Here is a 16,395-nt window from a genome sequence, read left to right on the forward strand (position 1 = left end):
ACGATGTGCTCTAAGTGCCTATAAAGTCTTACTGGGCAGCATGAAGTCTTCCAATGTTGTTTTCTAAGAGTGCCTTGGCTATTGTTATTGTTTTGATCCTTTGTCATTATGGACAATCTCTATCTCTAGTAATATTTCTTTCTGAGAAATGATGCTTTGAAATTAATATAGCTCTTCCAGCAGTCCTTTGGTTAGTGCTTGCATAGTACATCTTTTCCAACTCTTTTACTTTCAGTCTTTCCATTTAAAGTGAGTCTCTTGTACACAAATCATGGTTGGGTCTATTGTTTTTAATCTGAAAATCTTTGTCTTTTAACTGGAATATTCAGCCTATTTACCTATAATGTGATTTTTACATATTTGGGTTCACATCTATTACTATACCCTTAGTTCTTTGTTCCTTTTCTCTCCTGCCTTATTTTGGATGAATCAAGTATTAATATTCTATTTATCTTCTATTAGCCTCTTATTTTCCATTCTTTTATTACTTTAATTGTTAATATGTGATGTTAAATATTATAGTAGCCACACTGAAAAACTCAAAACTATATATATTTTATCAAATATATTAAAATACGATCATTTCGACATGTAATCAGTATTTTTTAAATGAGGTATTTTACATTCTTTTTTTCTATATTGTCTTCTAAGTCTTCAAAATCTAGTGTTTTATAATCACAGCACATCTCAATTCAGAATAGCCACATTTTAAGTTCTCAATAACTCCATGCAGCCAATGTCAACTGTAGCAGAGTGCAGCCCTAGAGATTTACAATGTGCAACCCTTCACTTATTCAGTCTATGGCAAATTAATTTCCTAACCTTCTGAAAATTCAAAGGCCTTGCAACACCTTAATTACATTTACTGTCCCCTCCTAACTTTTGAACCATTTTATCTTAAATTTTCAACCTACATATATCTTTATACAATATTTTATTACACTGCAGTCAATATTCATATATATTTACCTTCACATTTACTCTTCCACTGTTCTTTATTCCTTCCTGAAATTTTGTTTCCCTATGGGATTATTTTCTTTCTGCTACAAGAACTTCCTTTGTCTTTCAGAATGGGCCTGACAAATCCTCTTTTGTTATCTATTGAGAAATCAGCTGTCAATCTTATTATTCCTCTTAACCTAGTATCTTTTTTCTCTAGCAAGTAAAGATTTTTTTCACTGTCCTTGACTTTTAGCACTTTATGATGACGCTCCGAGCCCTCTCTTGTCTCTTAGTATAACCCAACTGTATGTGTCTTAACCCTTCTGTTATGTCCCTTGTCTCCATTACACTATGTTTTTTTATCCTTTCATTTCTCGGTGCTTCACTGTGGATATTTCTTACTGATCTATCCTCTAATTCACAAATCTTCTCTGTGTTGAATCGTTGTGAAACACATGTATGGGAGTTCCTAACTCAAGCTAATGTGTTTCTTAGTCCTAAAATTTTCACTTGGCCAGGCGCGGTGGCTCACGCCTGTAATCCCAGCACTTTGGGAGGCCCAGGTGGGCAGATCACCTGAGGTCAGGAGTTAAGAGACCAGCCTGGTCAACATGGCAAAACCTCATCTCTACTAAAATACAAAAAAAAAACTAGCCAGGCATAGTGGTGGGTGCCTATAATCCTAGCTACTCAGGAGGCTAAGGCAGGAGAATCACTTGAACCTGGGAGGCGGAGGTTGCAATGAGCCGAGATCGCATCATTGTACTCAGGCGACAAGAACAAAACTCTGTCTCAAAAAATAAAATCAAAAAATAAAATAAAATTTTCATTTGATTCTATTTTACAGATTCCAGTTCTCTGGTAAAACTCTCTCTCTTCATCTGTTTCCTTAAACTCATAAATTGGTTATTTAAAAAATCTAAGAGTTCCAATATCTGGATCACCTCTTCTTTTCCTGTTACTCATTCTTTCTCTTGATTTTCATTCATTTGATCCCGCTTATTGGCATGCCTGGTATTGTTGTTAATTAATTAATTATAGAGACAGGGTCTCACTATGTTGGCCAGGTTGGTCTTGAACTCTTGGCCTCTAGTAATCCTCCCACCTTGGCTTCCCAAAGTGCTAGGATTACAGGCATGAGCCACTGTGCCTGGTCACGCCTGGTATTTTGATGGAATGCAGGATACCATGTTTCAAAGAGTATAGAGGCTAAGTTTCTCCTGGCAGGTAACTAGAATAAGGGCTGATCACCTCATCCAATCAAAATTTTGAAGTTGGATTTCAAGCTGATACCTTCTGGTCAACCTTTATTTGTAGGACATAATTCTTTTGAGGTCTCAACCAAAGGCCTGGAATATTTCCCATGGTCATTCCTCTTTGGCTGGCCTTGAAATCTAATTTTTTTGTCTACCTACTCCTATAAGAACAAAACTGTGCTTAAGTTTTTTAGGCTTTGGTAATAGCTCTCTACTGAATTTCTCCTTCTGAATTTGAAAATACCTTAACAGCAAAAGCTAAGTCAAATGTTGAGTTAATTATCCTCTTTCTCTCTCTTTCTCTTTATTTTCCCAAAGAGATGGGGTCTCACTCTGTTGGTCCAGGCTGGAGTGCAGTCGTGTGATCAATGCTCACTGTAACCTTGAACTGCTGGGCTCAAGCAATCCTCCTGCCTCAGCCTCCTGAGTAGCTGGGACTACAGGCATGTGCCACCATGTTGGCTGAGTTCATTACTCTTTTTTTTTTGAGACGGACTCTCACTCTGTCGCCCAGGCTGGAGTGCAGTGGTGTGATCTCGGCTCACTGCAACCTCTGCCTCCAGGCTCACGCCATTCTCCTGCCTCAGCCTCCCAAGTAGCTGGGACTACAGGCACCCGCCACTGTGCCCAGCTAATTTTTTGTATTTTAGTAGAGATGGGGTTTCACTGTGTTAGCCAGGATGGTCTCGATCCCCTGACCTCATGATCCGCCCACCTCGGCTTCTCAAAGTGCTGGGATTACAGGTATGGGCCACCATGTCCGGCCTCATTACTCTTGAGGTTGTCTTTTCCTGGGATCTCGGGCCCTCAACATCTTGGCTGCCTTAGAATCCCTCAATTCAAATTTTAGTCCTGCTACTCAGTGATTCTGAAAAAAACTCTGGACCACTGCTTTGTCTGGCCTCTATCCCATGTGAAAAGTTAGCCACCGCCCTAAGGGAAAAAAGCAGGGGTAAACATGGGCTCTGACTCAATAGAATTTTCTCTACAATTTTGGCTCCTGCCTAATTTGACCTGGCTGCCTTGGTTAGTCCCCAGTACCTTCAAAGATATTTATTTTTGTATTTTAAACAGTTTTTACAGTAGTCTCGTCAGAGATTTGGTCTGATATTCTTTTATAACCATAAACAAAAGTTTTACTTTACTAAGTTTTAATTACTCATATTTTTTTTTACTGACTAATCTATAAACTTCCTGAGAATAGAAACTATCGTTTTTCCATAACTTCTATTTAAACACTCAGCACACTACTTGACACAGAACTTACTATTTGATAAATTATTAGCTTTTTTTTTTTNTATATTTTATCAAATATATTAAAATACGATCATTTCGACATGTAATCAGTATTTTTTAAATGAGGTATTTTACATTCTTTTTTTCTATATTGTCTTCTAAGTCTTCAAAATCTAGTGTTTTATAATCACAGCACATCTCAATTCAGAATAGCCACATTTTAAGTTCTCAATAACTCCATGCAGCCAATGTCAACTGTAGCAGAGTGCAGCCCTAGAGATTTACAATGTGCAACCCTTCACTTATTCAGTCTATGGCAAATTAATTTCCTAACCTTCTGAAAAATTCAAAGGCCTTGCAACACCTTAATTACATTTACTGTCCCCCTCCTAACTTTTGAACCATTTTATCTTAAATTTTCAACCTACATATATCTTTATACAATATTTTTATTACACTGCAGTCAATATTCATATATATTTACCTTCACATTTACTCTTCCACTGTTCTTTATTCCTTCCTGAAATTTTGTTTCCCTATGGGATTATTTTCTTTCTGCTACAAGAACTTCCTTTGTCTTTCAGAATGGGCCTGACAAATCCTCTTTTTGTTATCTATTGAGAAATCAGCTGCCAATCTTATTATTCCTCTTAACCTAGTATCTTTTTTCTCTAGCAAGTAAAGATTTTTTTCACTGTCCTTGACTTTTAGCACTTTATGATGACGCTCCGAGCCCTCTCTTGTCTCTTAGTATAACCCAACTGTATGTGTCTTAACCCTTCTGTTATGTCCCTTGTCTCCATTACACTATGTTTTTTTATCCTTTCATTTCTCGGTGCTTCACTGTGGATATTTCTTACTGATCTATCCTCTAATTCACAAATCTTCTCTGTGTTGAATCGTTGTGAAACACATGTATGGGAGTTCCTAACTCAAGCTAATGTGTTTCTTAGTCCTAAAATTTTCACTTGGCCAGGCGCGGTGGCTCACGCCTGTAATCCCAGCACTTTGGGAGGCCCAGGTGGGCAGATCACCTGAGGTCAGGAGTTAAGAGACCAGCCTGGTCAACATGGCAAAACCTCATCTCTACTAAAAATACAAAAAAAAAACTAGCCAGGCATAGTGGTGGGTGCCTATAATCCTAGCTACTCAGGAGGCTAAGGCAGGAGAATCACTTGAACCTGGGAGGCGGAGGTTGCAATGAGCCGAGATCGCATCATTGTACTCAGGCGACAAGAACAAAACTCTGTCTCAAAAAATAAAATCAAAAAATAAAATAAAATTTTCATTTGATTCTATTTTACAGATTCCAGTTCTCTGGTAAAACTCTCTCTCTTCATCTGTTTCCTTAAACTCATAAATTGGTTATTTAAAAAATCTAAGAGTTCCAATATCTGGATCACCTCTTCTTTTCCTGTTACTCATTCTTTCTCTTGATTTTCATTCATTTGATCCCGCTTATTGGCATGCCTGGTATTGTTGTTAATTAATTAATTATAGAGACAGGGTCTCACTATGTTGGCCAGGTTGGTCTTGAACTCTTGGCCTCTAGTAATCCTCCCACCTTGGCTTCCCAAAGTGCTAGGATTACAGGCATGAGCCACTGTGCCTGGTCACGCCTGGTATTTTGATGGAATGCAGGATACCATGTTTCAAAGAGTATAGAGGCTAAGTTTCTCCTGGCAGGTAACTAGAATAAGGGCTGATCACCTCATCCAATCAAAATTTTGAAGTTGGATTTCAAGCTGATACCTTCTGGTCAACCTTTATTTGTAGGACATAATTCTTTTGAGGTCTCAACCAAAGGCCTGGAATATTTCCCATGGTCATTCCTCTTTGGCTGGCCTTGAAATCTAATTTTTTTGTCTACCTACTCCTATAAGAACAAAAACTGTGCTTAAGTTTTTTAGGCTTTGGTAATAGCTCTCTACTGAATTTCTCCTTCTGAATTTGAAAAATACCTTAACAGCAAAAGCTAAGTCAAATGTTGAGTTAATTATCCTCTTTCTCTCTCTTTCTCTTTATTTTCCCAAAGAGATGGGGTCTCACTCTGTTGGTCCAGGCTGGAGTGCAGTCGTGTGATCAATGCTCACTGTAACCTTGAACTGCTGGGCTCAAGCAATCCTCCTGCCTCAGCCTCCTGAGTAGCTGGGACTACAGGCATGTGCCACCATGTTGGCTGAGTTCATTACTCTTTTTTTTTTGAGACGGACTCTCACTCTGTCGCCCAGGCTGGAGTGCAGTGGTGTGATCTCGGCTCACTGCAACCTCTGCCTCCAGGCTCACGCCATTCTCCTGCCTCAGCCTCCCAAGTAGCTGGGACTACAGGCACCCGCCACTGTGCCCAGCTAATTTTTTGTATTTTTAGTAGAGATGGGGTTTCACTGTGTTAGCCAGGATGGTCTCGATCCCCTGACCTCATGATCCGCCCACCTCGGCTTCTCAAAGTGCTGGGATTACAGGTATGGGCCACCATGTCCGGCCTCATTACTCTTGAGGTTGTCTTTTTCCTGGGATCTCGGGCCCTCAACATCTTGGCTGCCTTAGAATCCCTCAATTCAAATTTTAGTCCTGCTACTCAGTGATTCTGAAAAAAACTCTGGACCACTGCTTTGTCTGGCCTCTATCCCATGTGAAAAGTTAGCCACCGCCCTAAGGGAAAAAAGCAGGGGTAAACATGGGCTCTGACTCAATAGAATTTTTCTCTACAATTTTGGCTCCTGCCTAATTTGACCTGGCTGCCTTGGTTAGTCCCCAGTACCTTCAAAGATATTTATTTTTGTATTTTAAACAGTTTTTACAGTAGTCTCGTCAGAGATTTGGTCTGATATTCTTTTATAACCATAAACAAAAGTTTTACTTTACTAAGTTTTAATTACTCATATTTTTTTTTACTGACTAATCTATAAACTTCCTGAGAATAGAAACTATCGTTTTTCCATAACTTCTATTTAAACACTCAGCACACTACTTGACACAGAACTTACTATTTGATAAATTATTAGCTTTTTTTTTTTTTTTTTTTTTTTTGAGCCAGAGTCTCACTCTGTTGCCCAGAGTAGAGTGCAGTGGCGTGATCTTGGCTCACTGCAAGCTCCGCCTCCTGGTTTCATGCCATTCTCCTGCCTCAGCCTCCTGAGTAGCTGGGACTACAGGTGCCCGCCACCATGCCCGGCTAATTTTTTGTATTTTTAGTAGAGATGGGGTTTCACTATCTTAGCCGTGATGGTCTTGATCTCCTGAACTCGAGACACGCCTGCCTTGGCCTCCCAAAGTGCTGGGATTACAAGCATGAGCCACCACGCCCAGCCAATTATTAGCTTTTATATTAGGAAAAAGAGCTTAGAATGCAAGTAAAGCATAACACATAAATATATACCTGCTAAACCCATTCCAGCCCATTAATTCTTTTAATTCTACTTATCTCCAGTAAGAAATATCTAATCTTTTCTTCAGTGGCCCACATATTAATGAAGTACATCCCCCAATAAAACTGTATTCTCAATGTTAATCTGAGATTAAACTACTTCAGGCAGTACTAAAATATTTTGTTCGTTTATTAAAACTATTTTGTACTAGATTAAGTGATTTCATTATTCTTTAGATTTAACCAATCCATTTCTAGGTCTAGCATTTAATCAGAAAACAATGAGATTTTTCATTCAAAATAAAGGTCTCAAATCAACCTTTAGGGGCATCTTGATTACATTCAGTTAGGGTTTTCCAGAGCAAGAAAACAGTGATGCAACACAAGCTCTTAGATATAAAATCTAAAACCAAAGAAAAGTTTACTGAAAGTATAAATAATTTCCCTATTTCAGTTGGTTATTCTTGTATTATCAACCTTGTACCATCAACCCCTAAAGACAACAGCTAAAAAAATTAAAAGTGGTTGTCTCTGAACAGCAGAAATTTTAAAGATAAGGAAATAGGGAATTGGATTACCACTTCTCACGATAAGCTCTTAAAAATTATTAGTTAGTCCCAAATTTAAATAAAAAACATAATTGTGTATAAACACAGGCACTGATTTTTAAAAAAGAGAAAAAAAAGGAAGACCCAACCCTTAAAGCAATAGTACTGAAAGCTGGTTACATAATGCCCTGGACTCACAAGACACCCCTGAGGCAGCCATTTATCCTTGTGGGGGGTTTCAGTCCCAGATCTGTAAACCTGATAATAAACCAGAATGCCAAGACATTTTCAACATGAATATTCTACTATTCTAAAGCTTCAATGTATGATAAATGGCAGGGCACAAGTTAAAAGAGAAAAATGTTAAATAAAAGCTAAACTCATAAGGGCTTGTTTTGTAATGGATGCTTAATGAAATTACAGTGATCAGCACAGTAATTTTAGGGTGACTCTTAAGAGAGTTAACGAAAGATGATATGGGTATTAGGGAATCTATCTCCATTGATTAGACGGCTTCTTCATAAAGCACGCACGTTCCAAGCATTAATGATCCATCTGGGGCCTCTGGGAGCAGTATGTGCTAAGTGTCACGTAACAGCTTCTGCTCTCATAAACGAGATAAGTGTCACAACCTGCTCTTTTCTGTAGACTGTGAGTAGTCAAGAGACCAAAGTACTGAACCAAAACTGCTGGCTCCAAAGGATGGGCATGATCATCCATTTATAGCTAGACAGGGAAAGGGCACTGACACTTCTCATATGATTCTTGACAAATTAAGAGCACTATTAGATATGGCTTTCAGTTTTAAAAGATTATGCATTTCAAACCAGGTGCAGTGGCTCATGCCTTTAATCCTGGCACTTTGGGAGACTGAGGAGGGCGGATCACTTGAGGTCAGGAGTTCGAGACCAGCCTGGCAAACATGGTGAAACCCCATCTATACTAAGAATACAAAAATTAACTGGGCATGGTGGCAGGCGCCTGTAATCCCAGTTACTGTGGAGACTGAGGCAGAATTGCTTGAACCCAGGAGATGGAGGCTGCAGTGAGCCAAGATTGTGCCATTGCACTCCAGCCTGGATGACAGAGTAAGACTCCCTATCAAAAACAAACAAACAAACAAAAAGATTATGCATTTCAGGCTGTCCAATTTTAATTTACAGATCTTGAAATGAAAGAACCAGTATGCTCTTTGCTTCTAAAGGGAAGGAACAGATAGATATCTGTCTCACAGGAAACAAAAGCCAACTGCCTCTCACAAGCAATACATATGTGTCATCAAAGTGTCCATAGGAAGAAAGCAGATAATTGGGTTTGTAGCAAAGACTGTCAAGTGTACAAAAAGAATTTTCCTTATGTATGATTAACTATCCTATATCATATTTCCCCCTGCATTTTAAGTACCAAATGGAAAAAACTTCAAATTATTAATTGATTTGTGTGTATATATAATTCTGTCTCTATATTAAGGTAAACATAGAAGAACCCAAGAGGCATGGAATAATTGACTTAAATTAATGTTTGAATTATCTCCATTTAATCAACTTGATCCATGGGAAAGTTCTATAATCAAAGAGGGAGTAAAATTTTTTTTTTCAGAGACAGGGTCTTGCTCTGTCATCCAGGCAGGAGTGCAGTGGCGCGATAATCGCTCACAGTAGCCTCAACTTCCTGGCTCAAGTAATCCCTCTGCCTCAGCCCTCCAAATAGCTGGTTTGAGGTGGGAGGACTGCTACCATGCCTGGCGATTTTTTAAAAAATTTTAGTAGACAGAAGATCTCACTATGTTGCCCAGGCTGGTCTCAAAGCATAAGCGATCCTTCAAGGCGGAAGTAATTTACAATGTTCTAAAATTACTTAAGTTATTGTCTAGCAAAATTTAAAACTTAGGTTATATGAAGACACCTAACAGCATGGAAGAAAATACAGACACACCTTAGATGGTACTTCATCTTCTTGTGCTTCATGGATACTGTGTTTTTTACAAATTGAGGGTTTGTGGCAACCCTGTATCAAACTAGTCTGTTGGTACCATTTTGCCAACAGTATGTGCTCACTTCAATGTCTCTGGGTCAAATTTGGTAATTCTTGCAATATTTTAAACTTTCTCATTATTATTGTAACTGTTACCAGTGGTCTTCGATGTTACTATAGTAATTGTTTTCGGGTGCCATGAACTGTGCCCATATAAGACAGTGAACTTAATCTGTAAAATTCTGTGTGTTCTGAATGATCCACTGACTAGTTATTCTGTCTCTCTCCCTCTCTTTGGGCTTCCCTACTACTTGAGACATAAAAATATTAAAATTAGGCCAACTAATAACCCTACAATGGCCTCTAAGTGTTCAAGTAAAAGGAAGACTCGCACATCTTTCACTTTAAATCAAAATCTAGAAATGCTTAAGCTAATTGAGAAAGGCATGGCAAAAGTCAAATGGCTGAAAAGCTAGGCCTCTTGTGCCAGTTAGCCACGTTGTGAATGCAGAGGAAAAGTTCTTGAAGGAAATTAAAAGTGCTACACCAGTGAATATACAAATGGTAAGACAGCAAAACAGCCTTACTGATGATATGAAGAAAGTTTTCATGCTTTGAATAAAAGATCAAACCAGCTACAACATTCCCTCCCTTAAGCCAAATCTGAATCCACAGCAAGGCCCTAATTCTTCAATTCTATGAATGCTGAGATTGGTGACGAAGCTGCAGAAGAAAAGTTTGAAGCTAGCAGAGGTTGGCTCATGATATTGAAGGAAAGAAGCCATTTCCATAACATACAAGTGCAAGGTGAAGCAGCAAGTGCTGATACAGAAGCTGCAGAAAGCTACCCAGAAGATCTAGCTAAGATCACCGATGAAGGTGGCCACACTAAACGACAATTTTCCATGTGGATACAACAGCCTTCTATTAAAAGAAGATGACATCTAGAACCTTCATAGCTACAGAGGAGAAGTCAATGCCTGGCTTCAAAGCTTCAAAGGACAGGCTGTCTCTGTCATTAGGGGCTAAGCAGCTGGTGACTTTAAGTGGAAGCCAATGCTCATTTACCAGTCCCACAATCCTAGGGCCCTTAAGAGTTACGCTACATCTACTCTGCCTGTGCTCTGTAAATGAAACAACAAAGCCTGGATGACAGTACATCTGCTGATAGCATAGTTTATTGAACATTTTAAGCCCACTGTTCCTTTCAAAATATTACTGCTCACTGACAATGTAACCAGTCAGTCAGGAGCTCTAGCGATGATACAAGGAGATTAATGTTGTTTTCCTGTCTGCTAATATAACATCCATTCTGCCGCTCACAGATCAAGGAGTGGGTTTAAAATTAAAATGTTCAATAAACTATGGAGTCTTGCCTCTTCAAGCCAAGATCATGGACTTTAACCAAATGACAAAGGGGAAACAAATGAAGCAGCTTAAAGAGAAGTAACAAGATCAATTTCAAAAACACTTTGGTAGTAGGCTAGAAGATGGACAAGAAGATGAGAAAACTACTTATGTCTATGTAAAAATCTGTTGTACACAAATGTCTACAACAAACCAGGCAGGGTGGGATGTGCCTGTAGATCCAGCTACTTGGGAGGCTGAGGTGGAAAGATCACTTCAGACCAGCCTGGGAAACATAGTGAGACCTCATGTCAAAAAAAAAAAAAAGTTCATAACAGTGACATATATAATAACTCCCCCAAAAGTGTAAGCAACACAAACACCATCTTGAACAGAAGAACGGATAAATATGTGGCATAGCCATACAATGGAATATTGTTTGGCCACAAAAAGGAATGAAGTACTAGTATATGCTACAGCATGGATGAACCTTAAAAACATGATGCTAAGTGAAAGAAGTCAGTCACAGAGGACCACATATTGTGTGATTCCATTTATAAGAAATGTCCATAATAAAGAAATCTACAGGATAGAAAGTAGATTAGTGGTTGCCTGTAGTAAATAGAGAATGACTGTTAATGGGTATAGGATTTCTTGATGGAGTGGTAAAAATATCCTAAAACTGGTTGTGGTAATGGTTATACAACTCTGAATACACTTACAAAAAAAAGCCCACTGAAATGTACATTTTAAGTGGATGAATTGTATCTTGTGTGGCACATCTCAATAAAAAATGTTCTTTCTTAAAAAAAAAAAAAGTAAGTGTGTAATTTTCATTTATGCTTGAGGTTTCAAATCTATAACCAACTTGAAACTGCCAGCATTCACGTTCCTGCTGTTCAAAAAGCATGAGACTTCTCAGGCCTGAGTGTGGAAGCCTTTTTAGATTGAAGTTTTATGTTTGGCTTCTTTCACTTAGCATAAATTATTCAAAGTTCATCCAAGTTGCAGCACGTATCAAAACTTCTAATCCATGAACAAGGGATGTCTTTCCATTTATTTAGATTTTCTTTAATTTCTTTCAGCAATGTTTTGTATTTTTCAGTATATTAGACTTGTGCCTCCTAATACCATATTGTTAGAATAAAGGGGAAAAACACATGATCATCTCACTACACACTGTAAAAGCATTTGGTAAAATCCAGCAACCATTTATGATTTTAAAAAATTCAACAAACTAGGAATAAAAGGTAATTTTCTCAGTCTAAGAAAGGGTACCTATGAAAACCCACAGTTGGCTGGGCACAGTGGCTTATGCCTGTAATCCCAGTACTTTGGGAGGCCAAGGCGGGCAGATCACTTGAGGCCAGGAGTTCAAGACCAGCCTAGACAACATGCAAAACTCCATCTTTAACTAATACAAAAACTGGCCAGGTGTAGGGGCACACACCTGTAATCCCAGCTACTTGGGAGGCTGAAGCATGAGAATCACTTGAACCCGGGAGGCAGAGGTTGCAGTAAGCTGGTAACACCACTGCACTCCAGCCTGGGTGACAGAGTGAGACTCTGTCTCAAAAAAAAAAAAAAAAAAAGAAAAACCCACAGCTTTAACATTATACTTAATGGTGAAGACTGAAAGCTTTCCCCTTAAGATCAGGAACAAGAAAGAATGTTCTTTATCACTATTTCTATTCAACATTTTTCTGCAAGTTCTAGCTAAGACAGACAAGAAAAAAGAAACAAAAGGCATCCAGATAGGAAAATAAGTAAAATGATCTCTACTTGCAGATGATGTGATTTATATCTAGATTTTTTTAAGAGATGGGGTCTCACTATGTTGCCCAGTCTGGGTTCAAACTTCTGGGCTCAAGTAGTCCTCCCATGTTGACATCCTGAGTAGCTGGGACTACAGGTGTAGGCCATCACATCCAGCTTATATCTAGAAAACCTTCAAGAATTCACATAAAAACTTGGAACTAGTAAATCCAGAAAAGTTGCAAGACGAAAGATCAATATACAAAATTCACTTGCATTTACAGTAACAGTAAATTAAAACATTTCCATTTATAGCAGCATCAGAAAGAATAACCTATTTAGGAATAATAGTGAGCCGAGATCGCACCACTGCACTCCAGCCTGGGCAACAGAATAAGACTCTGTCTCTAAATCAATCAATCAATCAATCAATCCCTTTGAGAACTGCTTTCACTGCCTCCCATAAATTTTGGTATGCTGTGTTCATTTTTGTTCTCGGAGTATTTTCTAATTTCCCCTGTGATTAATTTTTTGTATTGGTTATTTAAAGTGTGTGCTTTAATTTTCACTTATTTTCCAATTTTCCTTCAGCTATTAATTTCTAATCTTTCATTGTGATCAGAAAAAAATGAAGAACATTTACATGCTTTCAATCTTTTCATTTATTTCATTTTGATCTTTGTAGAGACAGGGCCTCCTGAGGCTGCCCAGGCTGGTCTCAAACTACTGGGCTCAAGTGATCCTCTCACCTTGGCCTCCCAAAATACTGGGACTATAGGTATGAGCCACCGCATCTGGCCAATTTCAGTCTTTTTAAATTTAATGAGACTAGTTTTAAAACCTAACATAGGGCCTAACCTGCAATCTTCCATGTGCACCTGAGAGAAGAATGTGTATTCTGCTATTATTGGGTGCAGTGTTGTATAATGTCTTTAGGTCTGCTTAGTATACAGTACTATTCAAGTCTTCTATTCCCTTGCTGGTTATCTATCTGGTTTTATCTCAATCATTTCTTTTTTTCCTTTTTGCAATGGAGTTTTATTATTGTGGTAAATAAACATAACAAATCATTTTAACCATCTTTAAGTACATGGTTCAGTGGCATTAAGTATATTCATATGATTGTGCTACCATCACCACCATCCATCTCTGGTACTTTTTTCATTTTGTAAAACTAAACTGTATACCACTCCCTTTCTTTTTTCCCTCCCCCAGCCCCTGGCAACCATCATTCTACTTTTTGTCTCTATAAATATTACTAACTCTAGGTATTCCATATAATTGGAATCATGTAGTATTAGTCCTTTTGTATATGGCTTGTTTCATTTAGCACAATGTCTTCAATGTGCATCGTGTTGTAGCATGTGTAAGAATGTCCTTCCTTTTTAAGGAATAATGGTATTCCATTCGATCATATAACACACGTTGCTGATCCATTCATCTATTGACGGACACTTGGGTTGCTTCCACTTTTTGGCTACTGTGAATAACACTGCCACGAAAATGGGTGTGCCTAAAATATTTCTCCAAATCTCTGCTTTCAATTCTTTTCGGTGTACACCCAGAAGTGGAATTGCCAGATCACAGGGTAATTGTTTACTTTTTTGAGGAATTGCCATACTATTTTCCACAGCAGTTACAACATTTTATAGGTCCCCTCCAACAAAGCATAAGCTTACCCATTTCTCCGCATCTTTACCAACACTACTTATCTCCTTTGTTAGCCAGCGGAAACTGGCATGGAGATTCTTTTTTTAAAAATTATTTTCTCTTCTCTTTTTTACTTGCCACTGGCTTGAAGCTGAGACATGGAGAGTCTTAGTAAATCCTCAATGATTATCATGACTTTTCTGTATGTCCACTGCAATATGCTTGGCTCTTTAATCTTAAATGAGTTGAGGATCATCACTTAAAGTCATGTACAAATTCACCCAAAAGGGACCTGTTAATGGCAGATCTTCTTAATCAATCTGTTCCTCTACTACGTTATTACCTCTTTCGCATGAAATTTGTATACTAATGTTGTAGCTATACCTTTTATGCCATTTTGGTGAGGTGAGGTCTGATGTGAAGAGATCAGGAACATAGAACTCCATTCCCTTTTTGTGTTGTACTTCTGTGCATTTGTGCCCAAGTATGAAATGCAATCAAGAGTATCAGCTGCAAGCTGGGGAGAATCTCTGTAACTAATACTGTATGTGAGGACACTAGAAATCGAAATTGTATTTTTTAGCAGAACGGATGAATTCTACAGGTTTCCCTTTTGTATGGAGAATTAGAGTTCACTCTCCAAAGTTATATTTAATGTAACTTTAAAAAAGCATTTAACCTGGACTTAAATAAGAAAGTGCTACAACAGATGAGTAATACTGGAAATATTGGGTGCTGTGGAAAGGTAACAAACTTACTTCATCCAAGTGATAGTCAAGTTACGGCTGGACTCTGAGAATGTGTTCCTAACATTCTGTATAGGACTCATCATTTCTTCTTGATCGGCTCACAGCAGCCTCTGCCTCCCAGGCTCAAGTGATCCTCCCACCTCAGCCTCTCAAGTAGCTGGGACTCCAGGCACACAAAACCACGCCTGCTGATTTTATTTTATTTTGTAGAGACAGCATTATGCCATGTTGCCCAGGCTTGAACTCCTGAGCACAAGTGATCCACCCGCCTCAGCTTCCTAATGTGTTAGGATTATAGGTGTGATCCACCATGCCTGGTCAGGACTTATCATTTCTAATGTGTGACAGGTAGTAAGCTACGACACTCCAGCAGTTGATTTGGCAATTACTCTCACATGGGACAAAAGAATCATACGATTACCTGATAGCCTTCTGTTTTCTTCTGACACCACTTCAGCAAGGCGTTCCTCTTTGATCCTCCATATTCTCTGGCCAATGCTGAGAGAGGGTCTTTCCTTTCTTCTCTGAAAACAAGTAACCCAAAGTTGAAACATATTTTGTTTGGCTACCAGAGTAAGAGAAAAGTCTTAGTTTGCATTTTTAAACAGGAGAAATGTAAATACAAAGGCAAGACATAGTTTTTCATACATTTGATTTTTAGTTTATGGCCCCATAGATGCACTATTGTCAGAATTCTCTGCTAACTGAAGAAAGGGACTCTATACTCATCACCCACATAGAAAGTGGCAAAGACAGTACAAAGTGCATTTAAAATTAATAAAATGCGCCGGGCACTGTGGCTCACGCCTGTAATCCCAGCACTTTGGGGGCCTGAGGTAGAGAGATCACCTGAGGTCAGGAGTTCGAGATCAGCCTGGCCAACATGGTGAAACCCCATCTCTAATAAAAATATAAAAATTAGCTGGGCATGGTGGCGGGTGTCTGCAATCCCAGCTACTTGGGAGGGTGAGGCAGGAGAATCACTTGAAACCTTGAGATGTAGGTTGCAGTGAGATGAGATTACGCCATTGCACTCCAGCCTGGGCAACAAGAGTGACACTGTCTCAAAAAATAATAAAATAACCATTCATGTCCTTTATCATCTCACCATTTTAAAAATTAGTTATTGTAAAATATACAGGGTAAGGTTATGCAAGGTGCAGGATTCTAAGGCATAACAGTTCTTGCCTTCAAGGGGTCTACAATGGGGGAAGCAAACAGACAAAAAATGGCAATAAACATGGACAATATTTATAACTTCCATGAAATGTCTCAGATGTATTTAGTGCTATGTTGTACACTGTTTTTTGATTTTAGGCAGTTAGAATTTTGCCTTGCTCAAAAATGGAATTTCTCTGTAAACTCACTTATTCAACATCTCCTTATGGAGCACTATTGTGCCAGGCAATGTGCAAGCAGTAGGTAATTGAAGGTGAACAACACAGTGCCCCTATCCCCTAAAGGAACTTCAGAGTTTACTAAATGATAGTAAGTAAAACACTGTAGAAGTTTGGGGATTAAAATTCTGTGGCTAGGCCGGGCGCGGTGGCTCAAGCCTGTAATCCCAGCAC

General features: G+C 38.7%; 1 protein-coding gene across 10 annotated transcripts in view; it reads right to left on the minus strand.

Annotated features, from left to right (window-relative positions):
- The window catches only part of SPECC1L (sperm antigen with calponin homology and coiled-coil domains 1 like), a 147,930-nt gene that overhangs the window by 34,252 nt on the left and 97,283 nt on the right, over positions 1–16,395 (minus strand). For all 10 annotated transcript variants that reach the window (XM_017889747.1, XM_017889741.1, XM_017889743.1 and 7 more), the window contains one exon: positions 15,246–15,348. In XM_017889747.1, the coding sequence (XP_017745236.1) occupies positions 15,246–15,348 (103 nt within the window). The remainder of the gene's footprint in view (positions 1–15,245; positions 15,349–16,395) is intronic.

This window comes from Rhinopithecus bieti, unplaced genomic scaffold, assembly GCF_001698545.2.
Source record: "Rhinopithecus bieti isolate Rb0 unplaced genomic scaffold, ASM169854v2 scaffold_19723, whole genome shotgun sequence".
In the NCBI taxonomy this organism is placed as follows: domain Eukaryota; kingdom Metazoa; phylum Chordata; class Mammalia; order Primates; family Cercopithecidae; genus Rhinopithecus; species Rhinopithecus bieti.